A 25,092-nucleotide genomic window follows, 5' to 3' on the forward strand; every position below is an offset into this window, starting at 1 on the left:
GACCTTTGCTTTGGTTCTTCTCCTTTTCTTTCTTAAGGTATGGACAATCCGGTTTGTAGTGACCGGCTTTCCCACAATTGAAGCAAAGACCTTTGATTTTTCCCTTGTTGTCGTCATCTTGTTTGAACATGTTTGATTGCTTTCTATAGTTGATCAAGCCTTTGTCAGAATGTTTTGCTCCATTTTTCTTTAGATATTTGTTGTATCTTCGCACAAACAGTCCCATTTCCTCATCATCGGAGTCTTCGTCATCACTTGTGTCACTATCCTTTGGCTCTCGTTTTGAGGTCTTGGAGCTCGAAGCTTTTAGAGCTATTGACTTCTTCTCTACCTCTTTCTCCATGTTCTTTTCTTTCTTTGTCCTTTTCTCATGCATGTCAAGACATTTAAGGTGTTGTTCATGTTCCTCTAGTTTGCCAAATAGAGTTGTGATGTCTAAAGTGTTTAGATCATTTGCTTCCTTTATTGTTGTAACTTTGGGTTGCCATTCCCTGTTCAGACATCTTAAGATTTTGTTAGTAGCAACTGCATTGGAAACAGGTCTATCAAGAGAATTTAACCGATTTTTCAGATGAACGAATCTCTTCTGCATGTTTTCGATGGATTCACCATCTTCCATGTGGAAGAGTTCGAACTCTTGAGTTAACGTATTGATCCTAGCTAGTTTGACATCATCTGTTCCCTCGTGGGCAACTTGCAATGTGTCCCACATAGCTTTAGCTGATCTACAATGGGAAACGCGATAGTATTCATCAACTCCTAGAGCTGAGATTAGAATGTTTCTCGCTTTCCAATCGTATGCATATCTCTTTTCATCTTCAGCATCCCAAGTATTTTCTGGTTTTGGAACAACTGCACCAGCTGCATTTGTCATGGTGATCTGAAAGGGACCATTGACAATAGCTGTCCAGATGTTCCTATCAATTGCATTGATATGGACACACATACAATCCTTCCAATAGCTGTAGTTTTCGCCGTTGAAAACTGGAGCTCTATTATGAGCCCCTTTAGGTCCGGAAGCCATCTTTCCAATAAGTGTTTCACGTAGCACGGAATAAACCAGAGCTCTTGATGCCACTTGTTAGACGCTGGCCTTAGGATCTAGAGGGGGGGTGAATAGATCGTTCACAGTTTTACGGATTTAAACGACTTTTCAGCGGAAGTGATTCTGAATTGACTCGCGTCTATTCCGAACCACTATCGAAACGATTATATATGTGTTTAAAAAACCAGTCACAGACTTGAGGTAAATAATAAGAGTATATGTTGCAGAATCAAGGTGTTTCTCTTATTGAAAATCAGATTAACTTTTTGTATGATGGACAATGTTTGCAATGCAGTAAGAGTGATAGAAACAAATATACAAACACTTGGTGATAATGATCAAATTGAAGGTAATTCAATGTGTGATGGATTGTGATGTTTATGTACGTTCTTAGTTCACAATCTTAACACTCGAATCGTTGATCAATTTGCTATTATAACCAAATATGAACAGAATGTAAATGAAAAAGTAAAAGCGACAAGAACACGATATTTGTTTAGGCAGTTCGTCGATCGTCCTCGCTACGACTACGTCTGCCCCCAATTCCAAATTGAAATTGGGTAATCTTTCATTAATGTTGAAAGTAGTATATACAAAGAAGATAACAAAGCGATAAACGATAAACCAATTATGTCGATCCTTTGAATCTTCTTCCCCCTTAATCTTGAGCAAGATCAAGGTTATCCAAGAGCTTCACTTTGATTCCCTTCTGCAGTGTCTTGATTCCTTGAACTCCCCGTTCCTCAATCGTTACACTCAGCCAAATCCTCAATGAACGCCTCTTGATAAAAACCCCCAAGAACCACCCGTCGTGGAGGACAAAACCCGCAGATTTTATTCACCAACAAACCCCACAAACCTTCACCCACTAGGAATCTTCAATTCCGTTCCATGGACGTTATCGAACTCATCACTAACCCGCAACGCAAGAATGATTATGTGTAATTGTGTTGGAGATGATGAAGAACGAAGATGAGAAGCGTTTGTGTATCTTTCAGTCGTTGGTGTTTTTTGAATAATTAACCCTTGCACAATATATATGATTGCATAACAGTTGGAACCAAGAATAACTGAATTTTGGACTTTCTTGATCAGTTAGGTCGACCTCTTGTAGAGGTTAGGTCGACCTAGCAGTGCTTGCTGAAGTTTGCTCCCAGTTAGGTCGACCTGTTGAAGGAGTAGGTCGACCAGAATCCTCTTCTGATGCGTTCTGGGAACACTTCCTTAGATTAGGTCGACCTAGTTGTTATGTAGGTCGACCTAGCAGCAGTATATGTATTTTTCTTCATTTTAGGTCGACCTGGGTTGACAGTAGGTCGACCTAATTGCTGATTTTCTGCATTTTTCTTGTTCAGCTTGTGTTGAGTCGACCTATATGAATAGTAGATCATCCTGTGCTTTGTTTGGATGCACATTTGAGTTTGCCATAAATCAAAAACATCTTTGAGTGTAATCTTGTATTCACAATAAGCACATCTCGCATTGTAATTGTACCCAGAAATAAGAGTGCCTTCGATTCTTCTTTCCCCTTGGCTGAGTTCAGAATCAGAGTTTGGGATCGGATGTTCTGAGCCTGAAAGTGTTTGACTGATTGCTCGAAATCTATTTGTGTTGAAGTAACAGCAAGAGAGGATGAGATACCTGTTGTGAGAAACCTGTTATGCGATGTTATGAATGCAAATGAAATGTTTTCAAGGATCTATAGGAAATTTAGTTTGCGGCGTTAGAAAATGATTGGTCGCGTCTTTGTCTGAAGAATTCTGATTCTTGGATGTTCTTCTATGGGAATCAAGCTCACCATATCCAGTGGGTCATAGCCTCTGATTCAGGATATTCGTTTCTGAGTTTGAAGGCATATGGCTAGAGGAAAATAAATCCTATTGCCCCTTGATAGGTACTGAGTCTTTGAAATGGAAGGCATACGACCAAAGGAAAATAAATCCTCTTGCCCCTAGATAGGAGTTCAGTCCTTGATAAGAGTACTTGAAATCGTGCGCCCTAAATCCCTAAGATCCTAGAAAGGGTTAGTAAACATGCAATGTTATGATGTCATGATGTCATGATGTTATGCGAATGAAATACAATAGGTAAAGCATAAGGTAATAAGGACGCAATGTCCTACAAGCAAATCCTGCAAGGAAATAGAAGGGTTAGTAGCACACACAAGCAAGTCACACAAATGTCCTTAGATTTAAAGGCTTGCATGCAGTTTGACTAGGTAACTACCCTTTCTCAAAGGTACTTCTAAGGATAAGGATGATATCAGCAACGGGTTCTACCAGTGACCCAGAATTGTCAGCCCCTTCTAAAGCACCCTCGAACACAGTACATGCATACCACACAATGATAATTTAGGAAGAAACCTATCTGAGCTGTAGTATCGGGTCACGACCATAACTTGGCATGCACCAAGAATAGCTTTCCCACTACGTTCCTAAAAGTTAAGATGGGTTAAAGGTGACTAAAGGTCCTTGAGCTCCGACGCACCCAAAGATACATGCGTAAACCTCTCTCATGCAAAAGAGGTACATAATAACCAGTGAAGGCCTAACTCAAGCGCGAACTTCATATTGACCAATCCCAAGCATGCACAAGGGAGGTCTCCATGACTATGCCGCTCCTATCTTAAGTGTACTTGATTCCTGGTATAGGATCCGTCCTTCATTTAATTCCCAAAACAACCCTGAAAAATAAAGCAAACAAAGCAAACAATAGAAAACACTTTAAAGTGAATCCTAAACTTTAAGGTAACCCCTCTTTTATTCGAATCTCCCCAGCAGAGTCACCAGTTCTGTAATACGGTGGGAGAACTGACTTTAAAGAAAATGTTGCGGATAGCAAGAGTCGCCACCGACTTTTATTTTATCCAATAGAAAGTCTAAAAGAACAGGAAAAGACCTTTTAAAAAGATTTTGAGTTCGGGGGGTAGGTTATACAAAGGGAATGTTTAAAGCACCCTTTATGTCCATGGTTATCCATGGGCTCTTAATTGCTTAGTTCACTTTTGTTTTCAAAAAATGTTTGTAAAGTGTGAATAAGAAAAGATTTTGAAGAAGAACTTTAGCTTGTAAACAAGCGTAGTCTTTTTGAATTTGATTTTGAAAAGGAGTGGGAAAAGATTTTGAATTTTGAATTAGAATTTGAAAAAGAGCAAGCAATTAAAAAGAAATTACCCTTAAGTTTAGAATTTTTGTTCTTATAGCTTTTCGGTTTGAAAATGCTATCCATACCATAAGAGGGTAGGAAGTCCGTTCATTGGATGTTGAAGGGTCATCGAGATATCGTTCGCCATAAAACTGTCCCTACCATGTAGAGGTAGGTAGTCTTTAGGGAAGGATAAAATAGTCATTAATCTTTTTAGGCATCATGCGAGTATACCTTAGCAATGGGGACAAATCATCATTTACCGAGGCTACATCGAGGGACAAAATTGATGATGAATGAACTGAGGGAAACATTTGCTTTAGGTATCCTCGGAATCGAGGGACTTGACTATTTTAAAGGCATAATTAGTAAGGCAACAAGGCAACAGTAATAAGGCAACAGGCAACAAGAGGGGTTACCATAAAGGTGTATGGGTGCACAATCATGTGATTCAATTCAATTATATTATCTTGTAATTAGTGATTCTAGGTTAATTCAAGGCTTGCACTCCCTAAGATTACTAACCACGCAATTAAAGAATACAGAAATTAAAGGCAGAATTTAAAAGTCCTACGCTATTACAATAAACACCTGTAAGGCAGAAAAATAAAGGCAAGAAAGTAAAGGCGGAAATTAAAAACATAAATCTATTACAATAAACACCTGCAGATGAATAGAGGCAAAATAATAAAAACCCCTAGCTATTACAAGGCTTTAGGGCAGTTACAATATAGAGGAAGAATTGGGCGCGAAAATAAAAGCAGGATAAAATTGAAAGGAGAGCAAAAAGGCAACAAAAAGGTTTTTTGAAAACAAGGCTAACAAACCTAAAATTAAATTAATTAGCCTAAAAATAAATTAATTAGCCTAAAATAATTATTAGCCAAAAAATAATTATTAGCCTAAAAAAAATTAATTAGGCTAAAATCACTACTACAAAAAAGCTATTTAATAGCGTTTTTTTTTGTTTTTGATAGCGTTTAAAAGCGCTATTAACCACGCTGCTATTGTAAATATTTTTCGTTTGATAGCACTTTAAAAGCGCTATTATAGTACTGGTAATTAATAGCATTTTTCCAAAAGCGCTATTATAGTACCAGTAATTAATAGCATTTTTTTGAAAAGCGCTACAGAAGTAGACATTTTGGATTTTATAATACGCATTTTGCTTTGAATTTTGATAGCACTTTCAAATAAAGTGCTATTATAAGGTACGTGTTTGATAGCGCTTTTCAATAAAACTGCTATTATAGTATGTTTCATTAATAGCACTTTTCTACAAAACGCTATTGTAGTCCAGTTTTTTTTTCTTACACAAAATCATTAAAAAAATATTAACCAACTATATAGATCAATCTACACTACATAATAGTGGTAAATGATAACAAACAAATTAACAAACCATATTCAACATTGATCTCAATGAAAATAAGCTAAAACTTTTGCCACAATTTATTAATTTGGTCCAACTAAGAGTATATCAAACTAAATTCCAAACAAAAAGTACAATCACTAAAAAAAATAAGGACAACAAACCAACATCAAGTAGTAACCACTTCGCAAACCAAAGCACTTTCGAACCCAAATATATAATCACTTGGAACAAGAGCAATTTCGATATTAACCTTGACATATCCAGGTGGTAGAGTCATGCCGTGCACTGTGTTGCCTTTGGTATTATATAGTTTGCCACGTGCAACCAAACACCGACTCGGGGATGATAAATATAGATTAACAGGAAAGAGACCCTAAACCAATGAGATATGAATAAAAACATTATTATCATTATTTACAAAACAAACATATATGAACTATAAAGGGACTTAAACTGCTTGAAACATGTTAATCAACCCGAGAATCACAACATTATTAGAAAAACATATCTAACTAAGATTACAGTTTCGCAGAGCTCCAAACTTCATTGAGAAATTGAATACCAACACATATCAATTCTTCTAATCATTTGCAATGAATATATAACCAACAAAAATTACATTAACTACTTGTTAGGAGGTTGAAACAGAACCTGTGTGTCTAATTTTTGGTCTTTAGTACTCTTCTAATCTCTTACAATCTTACTGATATCTAATTTTTTATTGGGCTCTTTAATCTAAAACAATATCCAGTTCATTAATATAAGAACTCTGTGAGTACATAACATAAATAGTTTGGTCCAGTTAGATTTTTCTAAGTACATAACATAAATAGTTTGGTCCAGTTCATGCAAACTATTTTTCCAATTCAAATTGGTTTGGTTTTCCTTCCAAACCAAACACTATAAACTAGTCTAATAGTTGATATTGGAAAATATTTGGTAATATGTAATTAATGTATAACAGAACAATGACATATAAACTGAGCTAAACTACAATTGGATGTAACAGAAACCACGTTGTTGGGTGAACCCTGAGAATGATTAAGCATAGGTGTTAGAGAAAAACACTATTATTTATTTATCTTGTTTAATTATTTAATTAATCTTTGGTTACTTACTCTTATGTGTGACCATGAAGAATATCTTAACAGGTCCAACTTCAGCTCTTATTTTATTAAAGTATATTTACTAGTATTAGCATTTGCATAACTGTGCAATTATTTGACAAAGTTGATAGAAATAGAAATCGTTTATGACATATTTATAAAAAGTCATTCAGACACCAATTGAGCTAATAGCTAAACAGGGTCAAGGTGGAAAAAATCATTCAACTAGTATAATAAAAAGCTAAACCACTATGACAAAGCATGATATAACATGATTAAGTTTTGTATAACATATAATACAAATTATTTAAAGAAACCAATTACCTCAGGAATATTGCCAACTGATCCAGGGTTGCAAAAACCTTTATCACTTGGTTCTTGACTTTGTGAATTTTTTGCAATCGGGTCAATCCTCTTTCCATTGCTTTTGGCTTTGTGAATTTTTTGCAATCGGGTTACACCACGTTTACCAACTGTTTTCGTACTAGACGAACTACTTTCATCATTAGTAGAAACCATATTTAACCTATAAAAAGTCTAAAAATATTAGATTTGTGGCTGCGGTTACATTGTCTCTTATTATGCGGTTACATTGTCTCATTCAATAAAGGAGATACAATAGTCAGCAAATATAAAGCAATGAAAACTATTGGCAGCTACTACAAAATATGGCTGGCCACTAATAACCAACATTAAGTACTTCACAAATAAAGACCATACACTGGAATACAAATGTAAATCTATTTTCAACTATATATATAAATAATTGTTATAGTAAAAATAGAATATTATCATATATTTCAGAAAAAAGGAATGCAGCTAGGCACTAGCTTGACCAGCTTGGACTTTTTTTCCTAAATGTTGAGAACATTATCATATATTTCAGAAAAAATATAATGAAGGGATAAAACAAGAGGCTAGTTGATCAGTAGCTTACAAACTAGTAGTGCTGGAAGTTAAGTGCTAAACTAATATAGATTGGTGGCCCCCTAAATTGATCCTTAGTGAGTTTGATGGCAGATGTATCTACCATAGCAAACTTAAGCATTTAATTCATATAATTAACACTAGCAAGAGGAAGGCTTACTATCAATTCTGAAAAATGCCAAACCTTTTGGTTCAAATAATATAAAAACAAAAACAAATTCAGCTAGTAAATAAACATGGCAGTTAGTAAGGCTAATAACATCTCTCATTGATGCATTTTACTTTTTGCTTGCTTGTATAAATAGGTTTTTGTGTATGTATAGGTTTTGAAATCTAATCGTGTAAGAATAAATTAATGTTAACTGTGGAGTGAAGAGAGTAGACTTGAAGGTTTGTGTAGTATTAAAATTTAGTATTAGAATTCAGCAGTTTTCAGGGAAGTGTAACTGAAAGAAGAGAGAGAATTGTGAATCTGATGAGAAAAGATGAATAACAATAATGTGGATACAATATTGAATATTTATAGTTAGTTAGAGTTGTCTCTGTTTGTAATAGACTGTAACTAATCTAAATGTCAGTTACAATAACTCCAATAGAATTCAGTTTAGTGTTGTGGATTGCAGATAACGGGAAATAGCGGATTGTTAATATTCTGTTATGCAATAGTGCTATAGTGCTGCTGTCGTGGCTGTTTGACGATATTTTATACTAAATAGCGTATCGCGAAAAAATAGTAGAAATTGAGTAAAGGTTGGCTAATATTGAACCTAGTTCTCTATAGATTAAAGTTCTCTTGACAGAGAATAAAAAACCATTCCTATTTAAACATATAGGCAAGTGAAGGATCAACAAAGCTAAGCATAACAATGTATTTATGGAAGTATCGTACTTACAATATATCAATCACATTAAAAAGATCAGAACAAAAGTGACTCCATAGCTCCCAAAACAAAAACTAGAATCAGTATTCACAATGTGCTAGTTCTCTAACTAATAAAATCTTTCTCAAGTTTTGAGCATTCTAATAAAAAAATTAGGAGACTGATAGTGACTTCAGGGGCTGTATGCACAACATTGCAGTGATGTGGTAGGTATTAATCAGAAGGATTCTACTAGAACAGTTCTCAATATATATCAAATTGAAATGTACAATCAAGCTTCATAAACCAAGCAAATTCTGAAACTAAGGGCCGGTTTCAAATACCTTATTTGAGCTTATCTACTTGCATAAGCCCTTGTGAAACTCTTTAGGAAAGTATATAAAATGACATGTTTACGGGTTCTGTTTCCAGCTCATTACTATAACACTCCAGAATATTTTATGAAAACAATGTATAGTTTATAGAAGGCCTTATATGATAAGCTCTTTTACTATAAGAGCTTAATTGAGCTGTTTATCCGAATAAACCCTGAGTCTTGAATGAAAAAGCTATTCAGAAAACAATTAACAAGAATAAAAAACCCTAAAATTACTATCACTACAATGCAATATTCAGATAGATGAATAAAAAATATTGAATATATGGATTACTCAACAAAAGAAAAACCCTAGACACGCAAATAGGAAGAGAGGAGTAGGGTATCGAACCTGTAATCAGCTTGGAGAAAATCGAGATAGGAATCCCACTTGTTTCCAATTACCTAATGCGAAGAAAACAAAACGAATTAAGCTCAGAAAAATTAGGGATTTAGTTATAATTAGTCAACAATGGTAGAAACTAAATTGTCTTCAAATTCAAATCCCTAATTTTACAATTTACAACATACATCAATAATCTGAGAGAAGAAAGATTACCAGATACCAATAAATAGAAAGATGACGGTGGTGAGCTGGCGAAGGCTGAGTTCGACGGAGATTGAGTTTTCTTCGTTCTTTCTATTCGAGTGGAAATTGGAGGCGAAAAATGCATAAATCGGAGGAAGAAGAGGACTGAGGTAGAAGAAGAGGACTGAATCGATGAATCAGAGGAAGAAGAAGACTATGCTAGGTCGAAGGAAGGGGATACTGTGTGCGCAAAAACTTTGTGCGCGAAGGAAGTGGATTCTTCGTTCTTTCCAGAGCTTTGTGCGTGAAAACAAAAAGTTAAGCTGCCAAAAGACTTTATCTTTTTACAATTAATTTTATTATTTATTATATGTTTTATTATTAAATAGCGCTTTTATGAAAATGCTAACATAGCATAATCAAATAATTGCGTTTTTTAAAAAAGCGCTATTTTATTAAAGATTAGTGAAGATATTTAATTGCGTTTTTAGAAAAGTGCTAACATAGCGAAGAACATTAATAGCGTTTTAAAGAAAGCGCTATCTTAGTGAAGTTTAACATTAGCATTTTTTAACAAAGTGCTATTAAAATTACATTCACTGTATTCTATAATAGCGCCCGACCATAAAGTGCTATTATAGATGTGTTTGTTTCCTTTTTAATAGCACTTTCTTTAAAAGCGCTATTAAATTAGGCGATACAAAATATCAATTTTGGCATAGTGAATAATTATTAGACTAAAAATAATTATTAGCCTAAAAATAAATTAATTAGCATAAAAATAAATTTATTAGCCTAAATATAATTATTAGCGTAAAAATAAAGAATGTGATAAAATCCTAACCCTAATTCATGAAAATGGACAACATCTACCTATTATATATATTTTAGCGTTAATGGTTAAAAAAAGAGATTTTACCAAAGTTTTCAAGGGCAATGAAGCAATGTAAGGAAGAATTGACACTTGCTCCCCTTTGACTAAAGGAGGTACCTGCAAAAATAAATAATAATAAGAATAAGAATATTAGTAATAGTAATAATAATAATAATAATAATAATAATAATAATAATAATAATAATAATAATAATAATAATAATAATAATAACACAAGAAAAGAATTGGGGTTTAACAAATTAAATTATGGACAAAATTATGAATAACCTTGATTTGGCCAAATACCAAAAGGTTTTTGGCCAAATATGAATAACCTTGATTTGGCCAAATACCAAAAGGTTTTTGGCCAAAAAAGAAATTGGGGTACCATCCACTTGGTCAATCCATAGAAAACCTGTTCATAAACCAACGCAATGTTACGGTTAAGAAAACAAATGGAAAAATAGAAAAGTGATTAAAATAAAATCAAAAAAATATAAAAACCTGATTATAAATCAAATAAAATAAGAACACGAAACTACAATTTTTTTAGATTTTTTTGAAAATATGAAAATAGAAATTAAATCAAATAAAATAGAAAAACGAGGAATTTGCGATTTTGAGGGTCGAAACAGTATTTTCAGAATTCGACTGATAGGCTGGAAAATTTATCACTGTGCTGCAACCGGAATTGAAACTCTGAAGAAGGAGAAGTAGGAGAAAATATTTTTTGTGTTTGTGAGAAGAGAGAGAGTGAGAATAAGAGTTAGAATTGTTAGTCCCTAATGTACAAAAAATATTAGTATTTATAAGAAAAATATTAGGTTAAAAAACAATTGGCTTGGACTCTATAAAAGATTTAATTAGTAATAAAAATAAAATTCTAATAACTATTAATTATAATACTAAATAATAATAATAATAGCTAACTAACTATAATATAATTAGAAATAAAAATATAAAACTAATAATAACTGAATTAAAACTATAATAATAATAATAATAATAATAATAAAAAACATCTATCTGATATAATATTTCTAAATCTTTAATATAATACTAATAACAAAACTAATGCTTAAAATAAAAAAAAAGTAACTTTTAAAAACGATATATGTATTTTTTGTAATTTTTGAATATATTTTACTAAAAGGAGTATAAAAATTAAGATTTAAAGAAAAAAAGATGTTTTAAACTTCCTGATAAAAAAAACAAAATTATAACTAAAGAAGTTTAAAAAATAATAAAAAATGGAAAAAAAGTTAGAAAATAAAATAAAGGTTAGAAGTGAGATTCGAATCCGGGACCTTTCGGTCGTGCGTCTTTTGCCTTCAAATTCTTACCGATTGTGCTACGTCAATTATTTGAAATAAAATGACATAGCCAATTATAAGTGGGCCAATTTTGGGGTATGACATCAACCAACTTCTGATGTAGAGATAACTTTTGAAGAAGAGTTAGAGTCAGAAGATGAAGAATATTCTGAAGATGAGTCAGATGGTGAATTTGATTCTGACCCAGATTCTGATCCAGACTCTGATGATGATGATCTAGAGTATGGTGGTTGTCATGATTCTGGAAGGAATGACTCTGGAGGTGGTGACTCTGGAGGTGCTGACTCTGGAGTAGGTGACTCTGAAGTAGCTCAAAGGCAATAAAGAGTCAGAACTATACCTAGAAAGTTTTCAGATTTTGACATGTTGCAAGACACAGAAGTTGAATCAGAGGGAGATGCCATTCAGTGTTCCATGTTAATAGATTCTGAACCAGTGGGTATTGAAGAAGCGCTCAAGAAGAAAGTCTGGCTGAATCCCATGAAAGAAGAACTTGAGGCTATAGAAAGAAACAAGACTTGGAAGCTAACAGAACTTCCAAAGAAGAAGAAAGCCATCAGCGTCAGATGGATTTTCAAGGTAAAGCTGAAGCCAGATGGATCAATTGGTAAACACAAAGTGAGGCTAGTGGCAAGAGGTTTTCTTCAAAAACCTGGGCTAGATTACTTTGAGGTGTTTGCTCCTGTAGCTAGACATGAAACAATCTGACTGGTGATTGCTTTAGCTGCAAACAGAGGTTGGTCCTTGATGCATCTGGATGTAAAGTCTGCATTTCTGAACGGTCCATTGCAAGAGGAGGTATAGTGTCACAACCCTTGGCTTTGTGAAAAAGAATCAGGAAGGGATGGTTTACAAGCTACACAAAGCTCTGTATGGATTGAAGGAAGCGCCTCGAGCTTGGAATATGAAGATTGATTCATTTTTCAAGAAGGAAGGGTTTCAGTGAGATGGAATATAGAGTTTATGTGCAACATTCTGGAAGCAATATGATTCTGTAGTGTCTTTATGTTGATGACATATTGCTTACAGGGAGTTGTCCATAAGATCTGATGAAGTTCAAGAAGGTGCTGATGAATGAGTTTGAGATTACAGACCTTGGAAAAATGTCATATTTTCTAAGGATGGAGATTTTGTACTTGGGAGATGGTATCATTCTGCATCAGCTGAAGTATGAGTTAGAACTTCTGAAGAAGTTCAAGCTGAAAAATTGCAAAGTTGTTGTTACACCATCAGAAACGAATTAGAAATTGGACTCTAACTCGGAAGGTGAAGATGTTAATGCTACGATCTTCAAATAGCTGGTGGGTTCTTTGAAGTATTTGTGTAATACCAAGCTTGATATATGTTATGAAGTTGGATTGGTTAATAGGTTTATGAGTAAACCTAATTGGTCCCACTATCAAGCTGCTATCAGAATTTTAAGATATATCAAGGGAACTTTGAAGTTTGACATATTGTTTCCTTCTGGGAGAAAGGAAGAATCAGAGTTATTGAGTTACTCTGACTCTGATTGGTGTGGAGATAGAGTTGATAGAAGGAGCACCTCTGGATATTCGTTTATGTTTCTGGGAGGTCCTATCTCTTATATTTCCAAAAGGCAAGCTATTGTTGCTCTATCAACTTGTGAAGATGAGTACATTGTAGGTGTTGTAACTGCATATCAAGCTGTGTGGCTTTTGAGTTTATTAGAAGATCTGAAGATTAAAGTGAAGAAGCCTCTGAAGCTGATGATTGATAACAAGTCTGCAATCAATATTTCTAGGAATCATGTGTTACACGGAAGAAGTAAGCATATTGAGACTAAGTATCATTTCTTGAGAAGCCAAGTCCAGAATGGAACATTAGAAGTTGTGCACTGTAGCACCCAGAAGCAGATAGCAGATGTTCTGACGAAGGCAATCAAGACAGATCAATTTCTGCTCTTAAGGAATGGAATTGGCGTTGTCAACTTTGATTGAAGAATATGAATTAAGGGATGGTATTGAAGAGTAATTCCATATTCAGAAGATGAGCATCAGAAGTTCTGATGTGGGTTGATCTTTTGATGGTTACTCAGAATATAGTGTTGACCATAAGTTCTACCTTCTGGGTCCAGATAGCGTAGCTATTTTTTTTATTTAAGGGTACTTTAGTATTTGTTTGTTTTGTATAATTTGTATCTTTTATCTTGGTCACTAAGTTAGCTTTATAAGGGCTGAGGTGGCAATTTTCTTTTGTATAAATAGCCTTGTAGTAGCTGTCATTAATATACAACAACAACCCATTTATTCTCCCTCTTTCTTTTGTACCGTTATTCTTTTCTCTTTGCTATTATCATTGATTCTTGTGCACCAACAATGCGGTGGTTCTATTCGTCGCAAACATTGAGTTGCGACGGTTTGAGAACTATTGCAAAATAGTGTGTCTCAAGCTTGTTCTGGTACATTGTGAAAAACCTTCGCCCCAATTGTCGTAATATATCACGACGGTTCTAAAACAAACTCCAAAGTATTTTATGTATCAGAAGGCTTTTGCAAAAGTGTTTCGATAGTAATATTTTTACATTTTTCAAGTTTTATTCTGTGTTCTATAAGACTTTGCAAAAAAGTTTCAGTAGTCACTTTTAACTTTTATTTTGCCTACCAGAAAATTGTGTCAAAGAATTTCGAATTAAAAAATAATTTTGCAGGAAAAGTGAAAATTATGACAAATAAACTATTTATTTAAGGGTATTTTGGTCAAAAAAATATAATGTAGGAGTAGGGAAATAAATGATGGGGTATGAGGTAATGTTTTGCAAATTTAAATGTTAAAAAAAATAGTAGTAGTTAAGAGGAGCACATGGACATTCTTAATTTATTTATTCATAGTAGGAAGGGGGAGTTATCATAATAGTTACAAGAGAAAGTCGTTTTATTCTTTGCTCACTATGAGCTATAGCACTTTATAGCATACATGCATAACATTTGATCATTTATTAAAAAGACTCCAAAATTGAGTACAAATGATCCTTTATATCTAGGCTTCCTCTCTCTCTTTCTTGAGGTTGAGCATTTGCAAAATGAGAGTGTTCCTGATTCTCAAGTAGCCTATCAACTTCTTGAGCTGATCCAGGGAATGCAAGCTCTTTTACTGGGTTATGAATTTGACGAATCACATTGTCTTCCCCACCTTAAAATTTCAATCACCCAAAAATAAACATATCTTATTATTTTTTTCTCCTTTATTTAAATAAAACAAGGAGACTTAAAACACTGACTTAAAATTCATATATATATATATATATATATATATATATATATATATATATATATATATATATATATATAGAAAAGGAGATTGAGTAAGAATATAGTATACCTGCAAGGAAGTTTCTCTGGTTGTTCCCAGCATTGATACCAAAGCCAAGCAAATTGAGATCTGACGAAGCTTTTACGACAACTGGATGACCTGCTGGAATCACAAAAACATCACCTGCAGACAACTTAGCTTTATAATTTTGCACTTGTTTCCTTATCTCTTCTTCTACTTGTTCCTTTTTCTCGTCATCTTCTTCTTTCAAGCCCTGTTGGTTTTCATTTCTTTGACCCACAAGTTCAAAATATCCATTTCCTTCATTAACTGTTACTATCACTATGGCCCTTGAATTATAATGTGGCAACAAAAGAGACCCCTATAATAAAAACATGTTATTAATTATAAAAAATTTCTTATGTATGAGTTAATAATAAAAGTTTGACATTATAACTTCAACGGACAAAATTTAAATCCTTTAGAATAGTTGTAATTTGATCTTCTGTAATTTTAATTAATAATAATTTTATTTATAATTTGTTGTGTAGTTTATTTGTCTACGTTATAAGATAATTTTGATATACCTGATTAATCTCCACAGAATTGACAAATATATTCAAGTTTTGAAGTTGTGGATTTTCCTCCGAAGTGATTTCAAAAAATTTACCAAACTTGTTGGAATAGATAGGATCATGACTTCTCAAGTTAAATGGTTCTGATTCAGAAGATGCACTTCTTTTGGAGCTAGACTTTGCATTTTTGCTCAATTCTTCAATTTCTGTCCTTGATATTTTGACTATTACACTCTCTTCTTGACCTTGTTGCCTCCTATCTTTATGGCCTCTCCTTTGATGTGTCTCTTTCTTCTGCTCTTCTAAGAGAACCCTCTCTATCTCTTCATAACCGGTCTATAATTTTTTACAATGTATACAAGGACAAAGTGAATATTTACATAGGGTAAACCAAACTAATACATATAAAAAAAAAATTAAATAGTTTGTTTTATGCTTACATTGAAGGAAGCCTCTAAAATGTTCTTGCTGAACTCAGATAAGATGGAATGTTGGTTGCGATTTCCAGACACTAAGAATGACTGTTGAAAGGAAAAAAATAATTATAAGATCGATAAAAAAAATTATAGTAAAATGTGGATAAATATAGACATAATTGTTGTCTACTATCTACCCAATACTATAATGTTGCCCAAACTTCCTATTTTACCCTTCCATCCAAAAAATTTTACACTGCATAAAGGCTATCCATGTAATTAACAAAAGAAATATTCAACTATGCCAATTGTATTCTTCTCATTGGTCAATTCAAAAAAGTTATGTACTCCCATTTGGATTATAGTGCAAAAGTCGTTTCCCTCCCAGAGTATTGAGACCCCACTCCTCTGCAAAGGTCACTTCAGATTTTGCAAAAGGGACAAAGCCATAGCATAGCACACACTTCTCCTCTCTGTTTACCGTAAGGAGAACCTTGAACAAGGCCTTAAACGTTTCCAGAAATCGGTAGCTTTCCTTCCTCAGGTATGAATGGTCCAAAGAACTCATAGCTTTCCTTTGCCCGTTTAAATCGTTTCATCATCGAACTTCTTTCTCTTGCTTATCGTTATCGTATTTCTTTCTCTGCTCATCAACTACTCTCTCATTTCTCTGCTTATCGTTATCGTATTTCCCATAACTTCTCTCTATCTCTTTCTCTGCTCATCAACTACTCTCTCATTTCTTTCTTTCTCTTTCTCTTTCTCTTTCTCTTTCTTTTCTCTAACCCTAATATTCACTCTCTCTTTCTGTCTCTCCCACCGACACTCCGAAACCCAACCTTACTATCTGTAAATCAATTGCTCACCGTTCCCATCCTTGGATTCAATCTCTTAAAAAATCCTTCTTCCAAAGCAAATCGAACACGTCTCTCATCCTAAACTCTTCCTAATTTGCTCCCTCTCTCTACCCTCATCTGAAATAGAAGTTGAAGTGAAATATCCTCACCCTTCAAAACCTAGATCCAGATTTACAAAATTAATTTATGTCAATCTTGCAGATTTAAAGCTTGGAAAATGACGGGAAAGTTGCTGATTTCATGTTTGAAGTTCAATTTCAGATCTTCTTTTTGTTTCATGAGAATATTTTTGTTCTGTTATTAGTTAGTTTTTTTCTTGCTTTGAATCTTCGTTTAATTTGTTGTGTTTAACCTTAATTTTGAGTTTACTATTTCGTTTATTGTTAACTTTATGAATTTTCTTTTTGAATGAAAATTTCACTATAAGCTTCTATGTGTAACTTTGTTGTGATTTGTTGGTTGAGAAATTTTATATGTTCAATTTCAAGTTTACTGTTCTAATTATGTCAACTTTCAAATTTCCTGATAAAATGAATGAATGTGTTATTACTGTTTTCCAAATTTTGTAGTTGTTAGACTAATTTTTTCCTGCATATTTTGTTATACGCAGATTGAGAGGAGGATTGACAATGATACAAGTATTCCATATCTTGCTATGAACTATTTTGATTGCTTTTTTTCCAAGCATAGTAAAATCTTGGAGGTAACATATATGTTTATTTTACTTCTTGATATTTTTCAAGTTTCTTTTTCTTTATGTCAAAACTGAAAACTCTTTGATTTTTGATTATTAGGATGTCAAATGGTACATCGATACTGTAAAAGTTCGTTTGATTGCTATCGCTTGTCTCACCATCCCTTCCAAGATGAGGATAAAAGACTTCACATTTGATCATTTTTTGATTACTTATTATAAGATTGTGAATGTGAGGATAAGTCATCATATGGTGATGAAAACAGAGTTTCTCATTCTCCATGAACTTTACTAGGAAATACTATCGGTGACATCTTTGTTATTATCATATTCATTTGGTCTTTGGTTCATGCTGCGCTGAGTCTTACTTTATTCGTTGGATTTTTCTGCAGGATCAGCTAATACTAATAGAACTTCTAAGACATCTGCAACAACGGGTTCTAATCCAGCTCCTCTGCATTGAGATCGAAAAAGTATTCTATTTTCTGTTTATATATAATAATTTTTTAAAAAAGACAATTTACACTTTTGTTGCTGATGTTATTTAATGTTTAATAGATTGGAACTAATATAATGATGAGTTGGTTAAATGTAGAATGAAGGTTAAACAGACACTTCCCATGGTTGTAACAAATGATGTATAATGGCGCAGTAAACGAATAAACTACAAGAAAAAGAGGCCACTATTATAAAAGTGAAGATGTTTCATTTGGATGTGAAGTTTTATGGTTTAAGCCTCCAATATATTTTTGTTTTCAGGTTTTCTTGGATGCCGTGGAGACTGAACATACTTGTCAATAGAAATCGGCAAATAATTAGATCTGATGTTGGTGCACCGAAGATGACAACATATATGAGGTTTGATTTATTCTTTCCATGAGAACTACTGAATTTTAACCTCTTGAGACTAGCTTCTATTTACTACAGATAACAGGGCTAAATATATTTGCTGTCCAATTTTGGATTTGTTGAAAGTCTAATTTTTTATTAAAGTCAAAGTTAAGATGCATTGTTTTAATCTGAATCAGACATGACATGCATAAGATTTATGAGAAACTTGAACAACACAAGTATAATATTTTTCTATGTTTTGAATTATTATATCTGGGGCATATTCCTATAAAGAATTCTTGCATCTATATTGCTTTGAAATGCTGGTTGTATGCTGTTAAACTAATGAATAAGTGTCGAAACACGTCGGTATGACTTTGATTTAAAACAAGGCAAGAGAGCGTCAACTTTCTCTTTTTGCTGAGTTGCTTTACACTTGCAATCACAGTATGAATTGGTAACCCATTACACCAATGGAACCCTTTCTTGTCGTATGTGTTACCGCTCTTTGATTCCAATGTGACCTGGTTTAATCAATGATAAATAGTCCCTAATAACAAGTTCTTGACGTGTGATGGAGTAAAGATAAGCATGATATTGCTCATGCTTTTCATCAAGCATATGGGTCTCGGCGGGATATTGATAAATCGGCGGGATCTAACAAGGCTCTTTGCCTCCTTTCATTATTAAATGCTTATTTTTTAAGTAGCATAATTGAGTTTTCATTCGTAATATTAAGGTTATTTTGATGCAGTAGGAAGGTTTGTATGCTTGAAATCATGTTGTGGAAGAGTTTTTATGCAAGTTTCGACTATTTTTTGGCAGATGTACATGGTTTGATCAGATGCAACAAGTTTTTTGGGAACTACCATGCAAACTCTAAATTGCAACCAAATGATTATTTGGCAGGTTGGCAAGTTGCAAGTCAGTGTTGATGCAATTTGCAGTTGATTCACAGTTGTTGCTATTGTTTGATGTGGTTTAACCGCAAAGAGCTGAGAATGTTACCATCAGGAAACTACTCAGCTGAGAACGTTGCAGTTGATTCACAGTGTTGTTTTAATGCAAAATTCTCTACGAAGTTCTTATTGTTACTGTTTATAAAATTTGTAACATTTGCAGCATTAATAATGCGATAGATTTGGACTCAGTTAGATCAATATGAAATAATATGGCAACTGTAATTTGATAGATTATGTGGCAACTGTAATTTGATAGATTATGTGGCAACTGTAATTTGATAGTTGAAATATGGTAGTATCAAATAATATCAAACAAGAAATCCTTTATATGATTATCATAATTGTATAATATGTGTTGATTATTGTTAGTGGTAATAAGAACATTAAAACTCAACAGTCAGATGTATTTTAACTCTTTTAGACAGGGCTGCTCATGTGATTGGTTTTAATTGGTGATACCAATTTTGTTTATTAGATTAGGCGGGTTTGTAACTTTTTCACCAAAAACTAGATGCAAATTGTTGCAGCTGAAGTCATTATCGAAAGTTTGAAACTTATTCACAAGGGAAGACTTTCTTTTGATGGTATATGATATCCAAGGACTGTAATTCCCTTTTTGTTCAACGCTCTACTACTAAAATGTTAAAGTTTTCAAAAGTCTAAGATCATATCATGGCTGGCAAGCTGCAGGGGCAGGTTTACAAATATGGGATGATACACTGATGAATTTATTTAGAACCTGATGATAGATATCATTCACTAGATGGTTTAATTATTAAATTATATCATTACATTTGGTCATGTTTTTTTCTTTTATGTATTAGGAATTTTTTCATTTATTTTATTTTATTTGTCATCTATTTTGTTATTCCCAACATATTCATCATGAGACCATTTTGTTTTCATACTACAGCCCATAAGACATAAAATTCTTGTCCCAATGTCACAGTCACACAGGAAGCAGACTATCAAAGCCAATTTAATATGTGAGGAATAGATCTTGATTGTTGGTTATTGTTCATAACAAATTTAAAAAAATTGAATTATTAGATCTTCAATTCTAAAGGGAATAATCTCATGTAATATCATACATATTAATCAGAATTTTAAAATGTAATAATTCAATATTTTTAGTTTATTATCTTACGGGTCACTGTCAAATAATCACCTTTATTTAAAGATAAAATTTTTATTTTCAAATGTTAATTTTTTTTCTTTCTCCATGTCACAAGTTTTTTATTATTATTATTATTAGTAAAACCTTTTTTTTAATGATTAAATTCCATTTTACATATGCAATTTGGTCAAACTTCTTTACTTTATATTTTTCCTATCGTTCAAAAATACTACACCACAAATAATGCACCCGGGCGACAGCACGGGTCTCTGACTAGTTATGTTATAACAAATACCTCTAAAAAATAGTTTTATGCAATTGCATGCATACATTAATTGATGCATATTACCTGAAGTTGACCTGGTCCATTTACGGGAATGACAAGATCTAATACTCTAAGATCTTCTTTGTCATCTCGATTAACTAAATAACCAACTGTGCCAGCAGGAAATTTTATGGTATCTCCACGCTCAAGGTTGAAGGAGCTTCTGTCGTTGGGTTTCAACACTGTGAGTATAGCTTTTCCTGCAAATTGCAGATAACGTTATACTTTAAAATTGAAGTTAAGTTATCATTACAAAACATACATGCAAAGTAAGAAATACCATTTTTTTAAACAACAATTTATGATTAGTTTTCGATATTTAACTTGATAAATAATAAATTACCACTAAGGACAACAAGAATGTAATCAGCATCAGTTTGTTGTGGAAGAAATATGGTGTGAGGTTTGGCCTTATATTCCAAAAGAGAGTATTTTTGGAGATTCTCAAATATTTTGGAACGTTGATCAAATTTTGAGAGAAGACGAACGTGACCGTTTTCATTCTCAAAAAGAGTTTGAAACCTGTTAGACTCAAAGATAAAGGGGTTATCTTGATCGGATCTAGAAGAAACACACACTGAAGCTAGGAAAGCAATTCCCAGCAGCATCAAAAATGGAAATGAAGCTTTCATTGTGGTCGCAGCCATGTTGATTTGAATTATTGTCTAACTTTACTCGATGTGGTTGAATGAAGTACACTGATCGTGAGAGGGTATTTATAGATATAGAACAGAAAGCTATGTAATTAACATGCACCAACATTTGGCCATGTTGTACCATGCATATGGACGTGTGTTGAAATGTACAAAATTGAGGTGGCAAAATGAAAAGAACATAACATGGGTGGTGGAGTTTTGTTTGAATTTGATGAATCTGGACATTCTTTTAGAAAAGGAGGATGATTTATATTTCTCTTCATCACTCACCAATGGTTGGATTTGGTGTGTATATTACTGAGGCGACTAGAGAGCGTTAAGAAAGAGAATAAAGAGTTACCCATATCGCATCATATAGAATTGAGAAAATGTATTACTAAATTGAATATGGATTATCGGCAGCTTCCATGCTTCCAATCTTTTCTAATTTTGAGCAATATTTTATACCTCTAATTATTTATCATGCATTGTTCAATTATAAAGTAGCCCTAACTAACCTTTTTGTCGGAAAAAAAATCATCGACTAATATATTCAAATTTCAGCAATGCACACAATTTTTATTAGATCCAAAACTAAATTATACATACACAATTTTTAATAAGATCCAAAAGTAAATATTAAATTTTTTAAATAATCAATATATTACGTGAATAATAATGTCCCTTTTATTAGTGTGATCGATGTTACACAATTTTTATTAAGATCCAAAAGTAAATATTAAAATTTTGAAAATAATAAATTTATCTTTGATTCCTCTACAAAATTATTATGCACGTAGTTTTAGTCTCTGCTGTTAAACTGATGTGTATTTTTGAATGATTATTTTACAGACCTGTTTATAACATTATAAAAAGTTCCTCGAAAAAAATGAAACTCAAAATTTGATTTCTATGTCAAAATTTACATTACTTTTATCATTATCTTTTGAAATTAAAAAATTCATTTTTAATTCTTCTCATTTTAAAAAAATTTATAATTTGATAAAGTAATATTTTATAATATTCTATACAGTATGAAAAAAAGCATTCTAAAATTTAAAAGTTTAAGGGTAATTAACCAGTTTTCAAAATTTTAAAAAATAGCAAAGACTAAAATTACATGCATAAAAGTCTTGTAGGGATTGAAATATGTCATCTTTTATATGGACTGAAAAATGAAATTTGAGATATTTATAGGGACCAAATATATTTAGACCATTTCTTAACCCACCCCATGGCGTACTTACGCACCACAATTGACAAAACTGCCCTCGTATTTTCGTAGATGCCACTCCGAAAGCACCTTTTTTAAAAAAAATGGTTTTTTTCGTAGATAGATCTACGGAACCCCTTAAAACATAGTGAAACGTGGGATTTTTCTAATTAATTGGGAAAATCAGAATGTTCCGTAGATACATTACGGAAGATTTCATGAACTTAATTAATTTGAGATTTTCTCAATTAATTGAGAAATTAATTTGGGATTTTCCCAATTAATTTGTAACTTAATTTGGAATTTTCCCAATTAATTGGGAAAATCCCAAATTTCACTATGTTTTAACGATTACGATGTGATCAAACTTAATTAATTTGGGATTTTCTCAATTAATTGGGAAAATCTCCAATTGAATTACCAATTAATTGAGAAAATCCAAAAATTCTCAATTAATTGGGAAAAAGGGGGCTAAGACAAGTTTCAAGCTAAAAGGGGGCTAAGGCAAGGTGACCCCTTATCATCGTTCTGGTTTCTCATAGCGGTGGAGGGGCTAGGAATGTTAATAAATAAAGCATCCGATAATGGTAGCTTTGTGGGATATGCCTTTGGAAACCAAACAGAAAGATTATCTCACCTCCGATTCGCTGACGATACTCTAATAATGGAACCAAGTATTATGGAGAATGTTGTAACTATTAAAGCAATTCTCCACCTATTTGAGCTTGTATCAGGCTTGAAAGTAAATTTTCCTAAAAGCAGTCTAATTGGAATCAAGACAACAAATGTTTGGGTGACTGAAGCAACAAAGGTGCTGAAATGCAAAGCGGGTGAGCTACCATTCAAGTATCTGGGCCTGTCGGTTGGCGCAAATCCGAGGCGGGAAAGCACATGGTTTCCAGTCTTAGATAATGTGAAGTTGAGATTATCGAGATGGCGGTGTCGTAACTTATCTATGGGAGGTCGGTTGGTGTTATTACGCTCTATTCTATCTGGAATATCCGTGTTCTACCTTTCATTCTTCAAAGCCCCATCAGGTATTATCTCTAAAATTGAATCTCTCTTTAAGCAATTTCTTTGGGGAGGGAGTGAGAACATTAGAAGAGTGAACTGGGTCAAATAGGATAGAGTGTGTATGGATAAAGAAAATGGAGGATTAGGCATTAAAAACATTAAAATCTTTAATGTGGCTCTTTTGGGGAAATGGGTCTGGAGGATGAGGGTGGAGATAGAAAATCTTTGGTATAAAGTCCTCAAGCGTAAATACGGCGAGGAGGAAGGAAAAATTAGGATAAGGGGCAGTTGTATTTCCTCTTGGCTTAAAGACATTAAGAAGATAAAACTAGTAGGAGGAGGGAACCATCTCAATTGGTTTGAGGGGCTAGAAAGCAGAATATTGAGGGAGGGGGAGAATACATCTTTTTGGAGTGATTGCTGGTTAGGAGGTCCCTTAAAAATGAGGTTCGAACGACTATTCTCAATATCTTTGAATAAAGAAACTACAGTGGTAGATATGAGAAGGGGAGATGGAAATACTAGAGAATGGCAATTTAGCTGGAGGAGCGATCTCTTTGAATGGGAGACGGAATTATTGAAGTAGTTAATTGAAGAAATCAGTTCAACCTCTTTTAGAACTGAGCGAAGGGATAACGTTGTTTGGCTCGCCGATGCTTCCGAGAGCTATTCTGTTAAATCAGCCTACTCCTCCCTATTAGATGCTAGTAACTCGGGAGAACAATCGCTTCATACCAAAGTGTGGAACAAGTTCGTTCCCCTTAAAGTGGCGGTGTTTGTTTGGCAAATCATCCAGAACCGAATCCGGTCAAAAGAAAACCTATGTAAGAGAGGGATATTAACTTTGGACAATTCATTGTGTGAAGGAGGATGTGGATCGGTAGAATCCACAAACCACATTTTCTTCGAATGCCATCCCGTAACCAAGGTGTGGGCCAATATCGCGAGATGGTTAGGGGTGATTACTGTATTTCATAACTCTACTGCTGTCAATTTTAACGCCTTTCCAGGAGTGTTGCAGGGAAATAAAGGACAGACTCGCGGAATCTCCACAATTTGGTTGGCATGCATATCAAGCATTTGGAAAGCGAGAAACGCGAAGATCTTTCAAAACAAAGAAATCTCTTTCTCAGCGATTGTCGAAGAAACTAAACTCCTCTCATGGAACTGGCTGAGATTTAATTCAAGAGGATTCACTTACTCCATTTATCATTGGCTATCCTCTCCGATTGTATGTCTTAAAGCATTGAAATGATAGTAGAATTAGCTTCGGTCTATCCTTTATTGGTCTGACGCTTGAATATCTTTCATGGTGTAGAATCAATGGTGTGTTTAGGGGGATTCCTAGCTTTGGATTGCTGTCTTTGGAAAGCATTGTTGGCTAGTGAGTACAAAGTATCCTCATGTATTCCTGTTAGAGTATTTCTCTGTTAGAGTTGCTGTTAGAGTATTCCTGTTATAGTTGTTGTGTTAGAATTGGTGCAGTTAATAATTTATCAATCTGTATTGCCACTCTTTGATTTCTAGCATGTCTTATGCTAGCTTGTTTAATAATAAAAAATTTGTCCTTTCAAAAAAAAATTGAGAAAAATCTTCCGTAGTTACATCTACGA

The 25,092-nt window shown here is 33.5% G+C and overlaps 2 protein-coding genes and 1 long non-coding RNA gene across 7 annotated transcripts; 1 reads left to right on the top strand and 2 right to left on the bottom strand.

The window, feature by feature from the left end:
- Positions 1-5,638: 5,638 nt before the first annotated feature.
- On the bottom strand, positions 5,639-9,677 carry LOC131635907 (uncharacterized). Its single transcript, XR_009293903.1, has 4 exons — positions 9,393-9,677; positions 9,186-9,238; positions 6,995-7,196; positions 5,639-5,937 (listed from the first exon to the last, which is right to left on the bottom strand). It is a non-coding gene; the product is annotated as an uncharacterized LOC131635907 (long non-coding RNA).
- Positions 9,678-14,391: 4,714 nt separating this feature from the next.
- LOC131635905 (vicilin-like) lies at positions 14,392-21,303 on the bottom strand. The gene is made up of 6 exons (XM_058906543.1): positions 20,961-21,303; positions 20,642-20,817; positions 15,856-15,936; positions 15,428-15,751; positions 14,910-15,222; positions 14,392-14,720 (listed from the first exon to the last, which is right to left on the bottom strand). The coding sequence occupies exons 1-6, from the start codon at positions 21,262-21,264 to the stop codon at positions 14,527-14,529; spliced, it is 1,392 nt and encodes a 463-aa protein (XP_058762526.1). The 5' UTR covers positions 21,265-21,303; the 3' UTR covers positions 14,392-14,526.
- Positions 16,222-19,490, top strand: LOC131635906 (uncharacterized). Of its 5 annotated transcripts, XR_009293902.1 has the most exons (6): positions 16,228-16,375; positions 17,299-17,391; positions 17,483-17,689; positions 17,775-17,855; positions 18,142-18,240; positions 19,039-19,490. XR_009293902.1 is itself a non-coding variant. In XM_058906545.1 (5 exons), exons 1-4 carry the CDS (start codon positions 17,227-17,229, stop codon positions 18,181-18,183), a joined length of 420 nt encoding a protein of 139 aa, XP_058762528.1. In that variant the 5' UTR covers positions 16,222-17,226; the 3' UTR covers positions 18,184-18,240; positions 19,123-19,490. The 5 variants fall into 5 exon arrangements, 2 of the variants coding, with proteins under 2 accessions (XP_058762528.1, XP_058762527.1); XM_058906545.1 differs by having other exon boundaries at positions 16,222-17,391; positions 17,483-17,614; positions 19,123-19,490; XM_058906544.1 differs by having other exon boundaries at positions 16,224-17,391; positions 17,483-17,614.
- Positions 21,304-25,092: the final 3,789 nt, after the last annotated feature.

This window comes from Vicia villosa, unplaced genomic scaffold, assembly GCF_029867415.1.
Source record: "Vicia villosa cultivar HV-30 ecotype Madison, WI unplaced genomic scaffold, Vvil1.0 ctg.001588F_1_1, whole genome shotgun sequence".
Taxonomy (NCBI): domain Eukaryota; kingdom Viridiplantae; phylum Streptophyta; class Magnoliopsida; order Fabales; family Fabaceae; genus Vicia; species Vicia villosa.

Coding starts and splice junctions, on each gene's coding strand:
- LOC131635906 (XM_058906545.1), top strand. CDS start 17,227: ATGTGTTATTACTGTTTTCCAAATTTTGTAGTTGTTAGACTAATTTTT. Junction 17,392..17,482: donor AGCATAGTAAAATCTTGGAG/GTAACATATATG, acceptor TTTGATTATTAG/GATGTCAAATGGTACATCGA. Junction 17,856..18,141: donor TCTGCATTGAGATCGAAAAA/GTATTCTATTTT, acceptor TTTTGTTTTCAG/GTTTTCTTGGATGCCGTGGA.
- LOC131635905 (XM_058906543.1), bottom strand. CDS start 21,264: ATGGCTGCGACCACAATGAAAGCTTCATTTCCATTTTTGATGCTGCTG. Junction 15,752..15,855: donor TTTTAGAGGCTTCCTTCAAT/GTAAGCATAAAA, acceptor AAAAAATTATAG/ACCGGTTATGAAGAGATAGA. Junction 15,223..15,427: donor ATTCTGTGGAGATTAATCAG/GTATATCAAAAT, acceptor TTTTTATTATAG/GGGTCTCTTTTGTTGCCACA.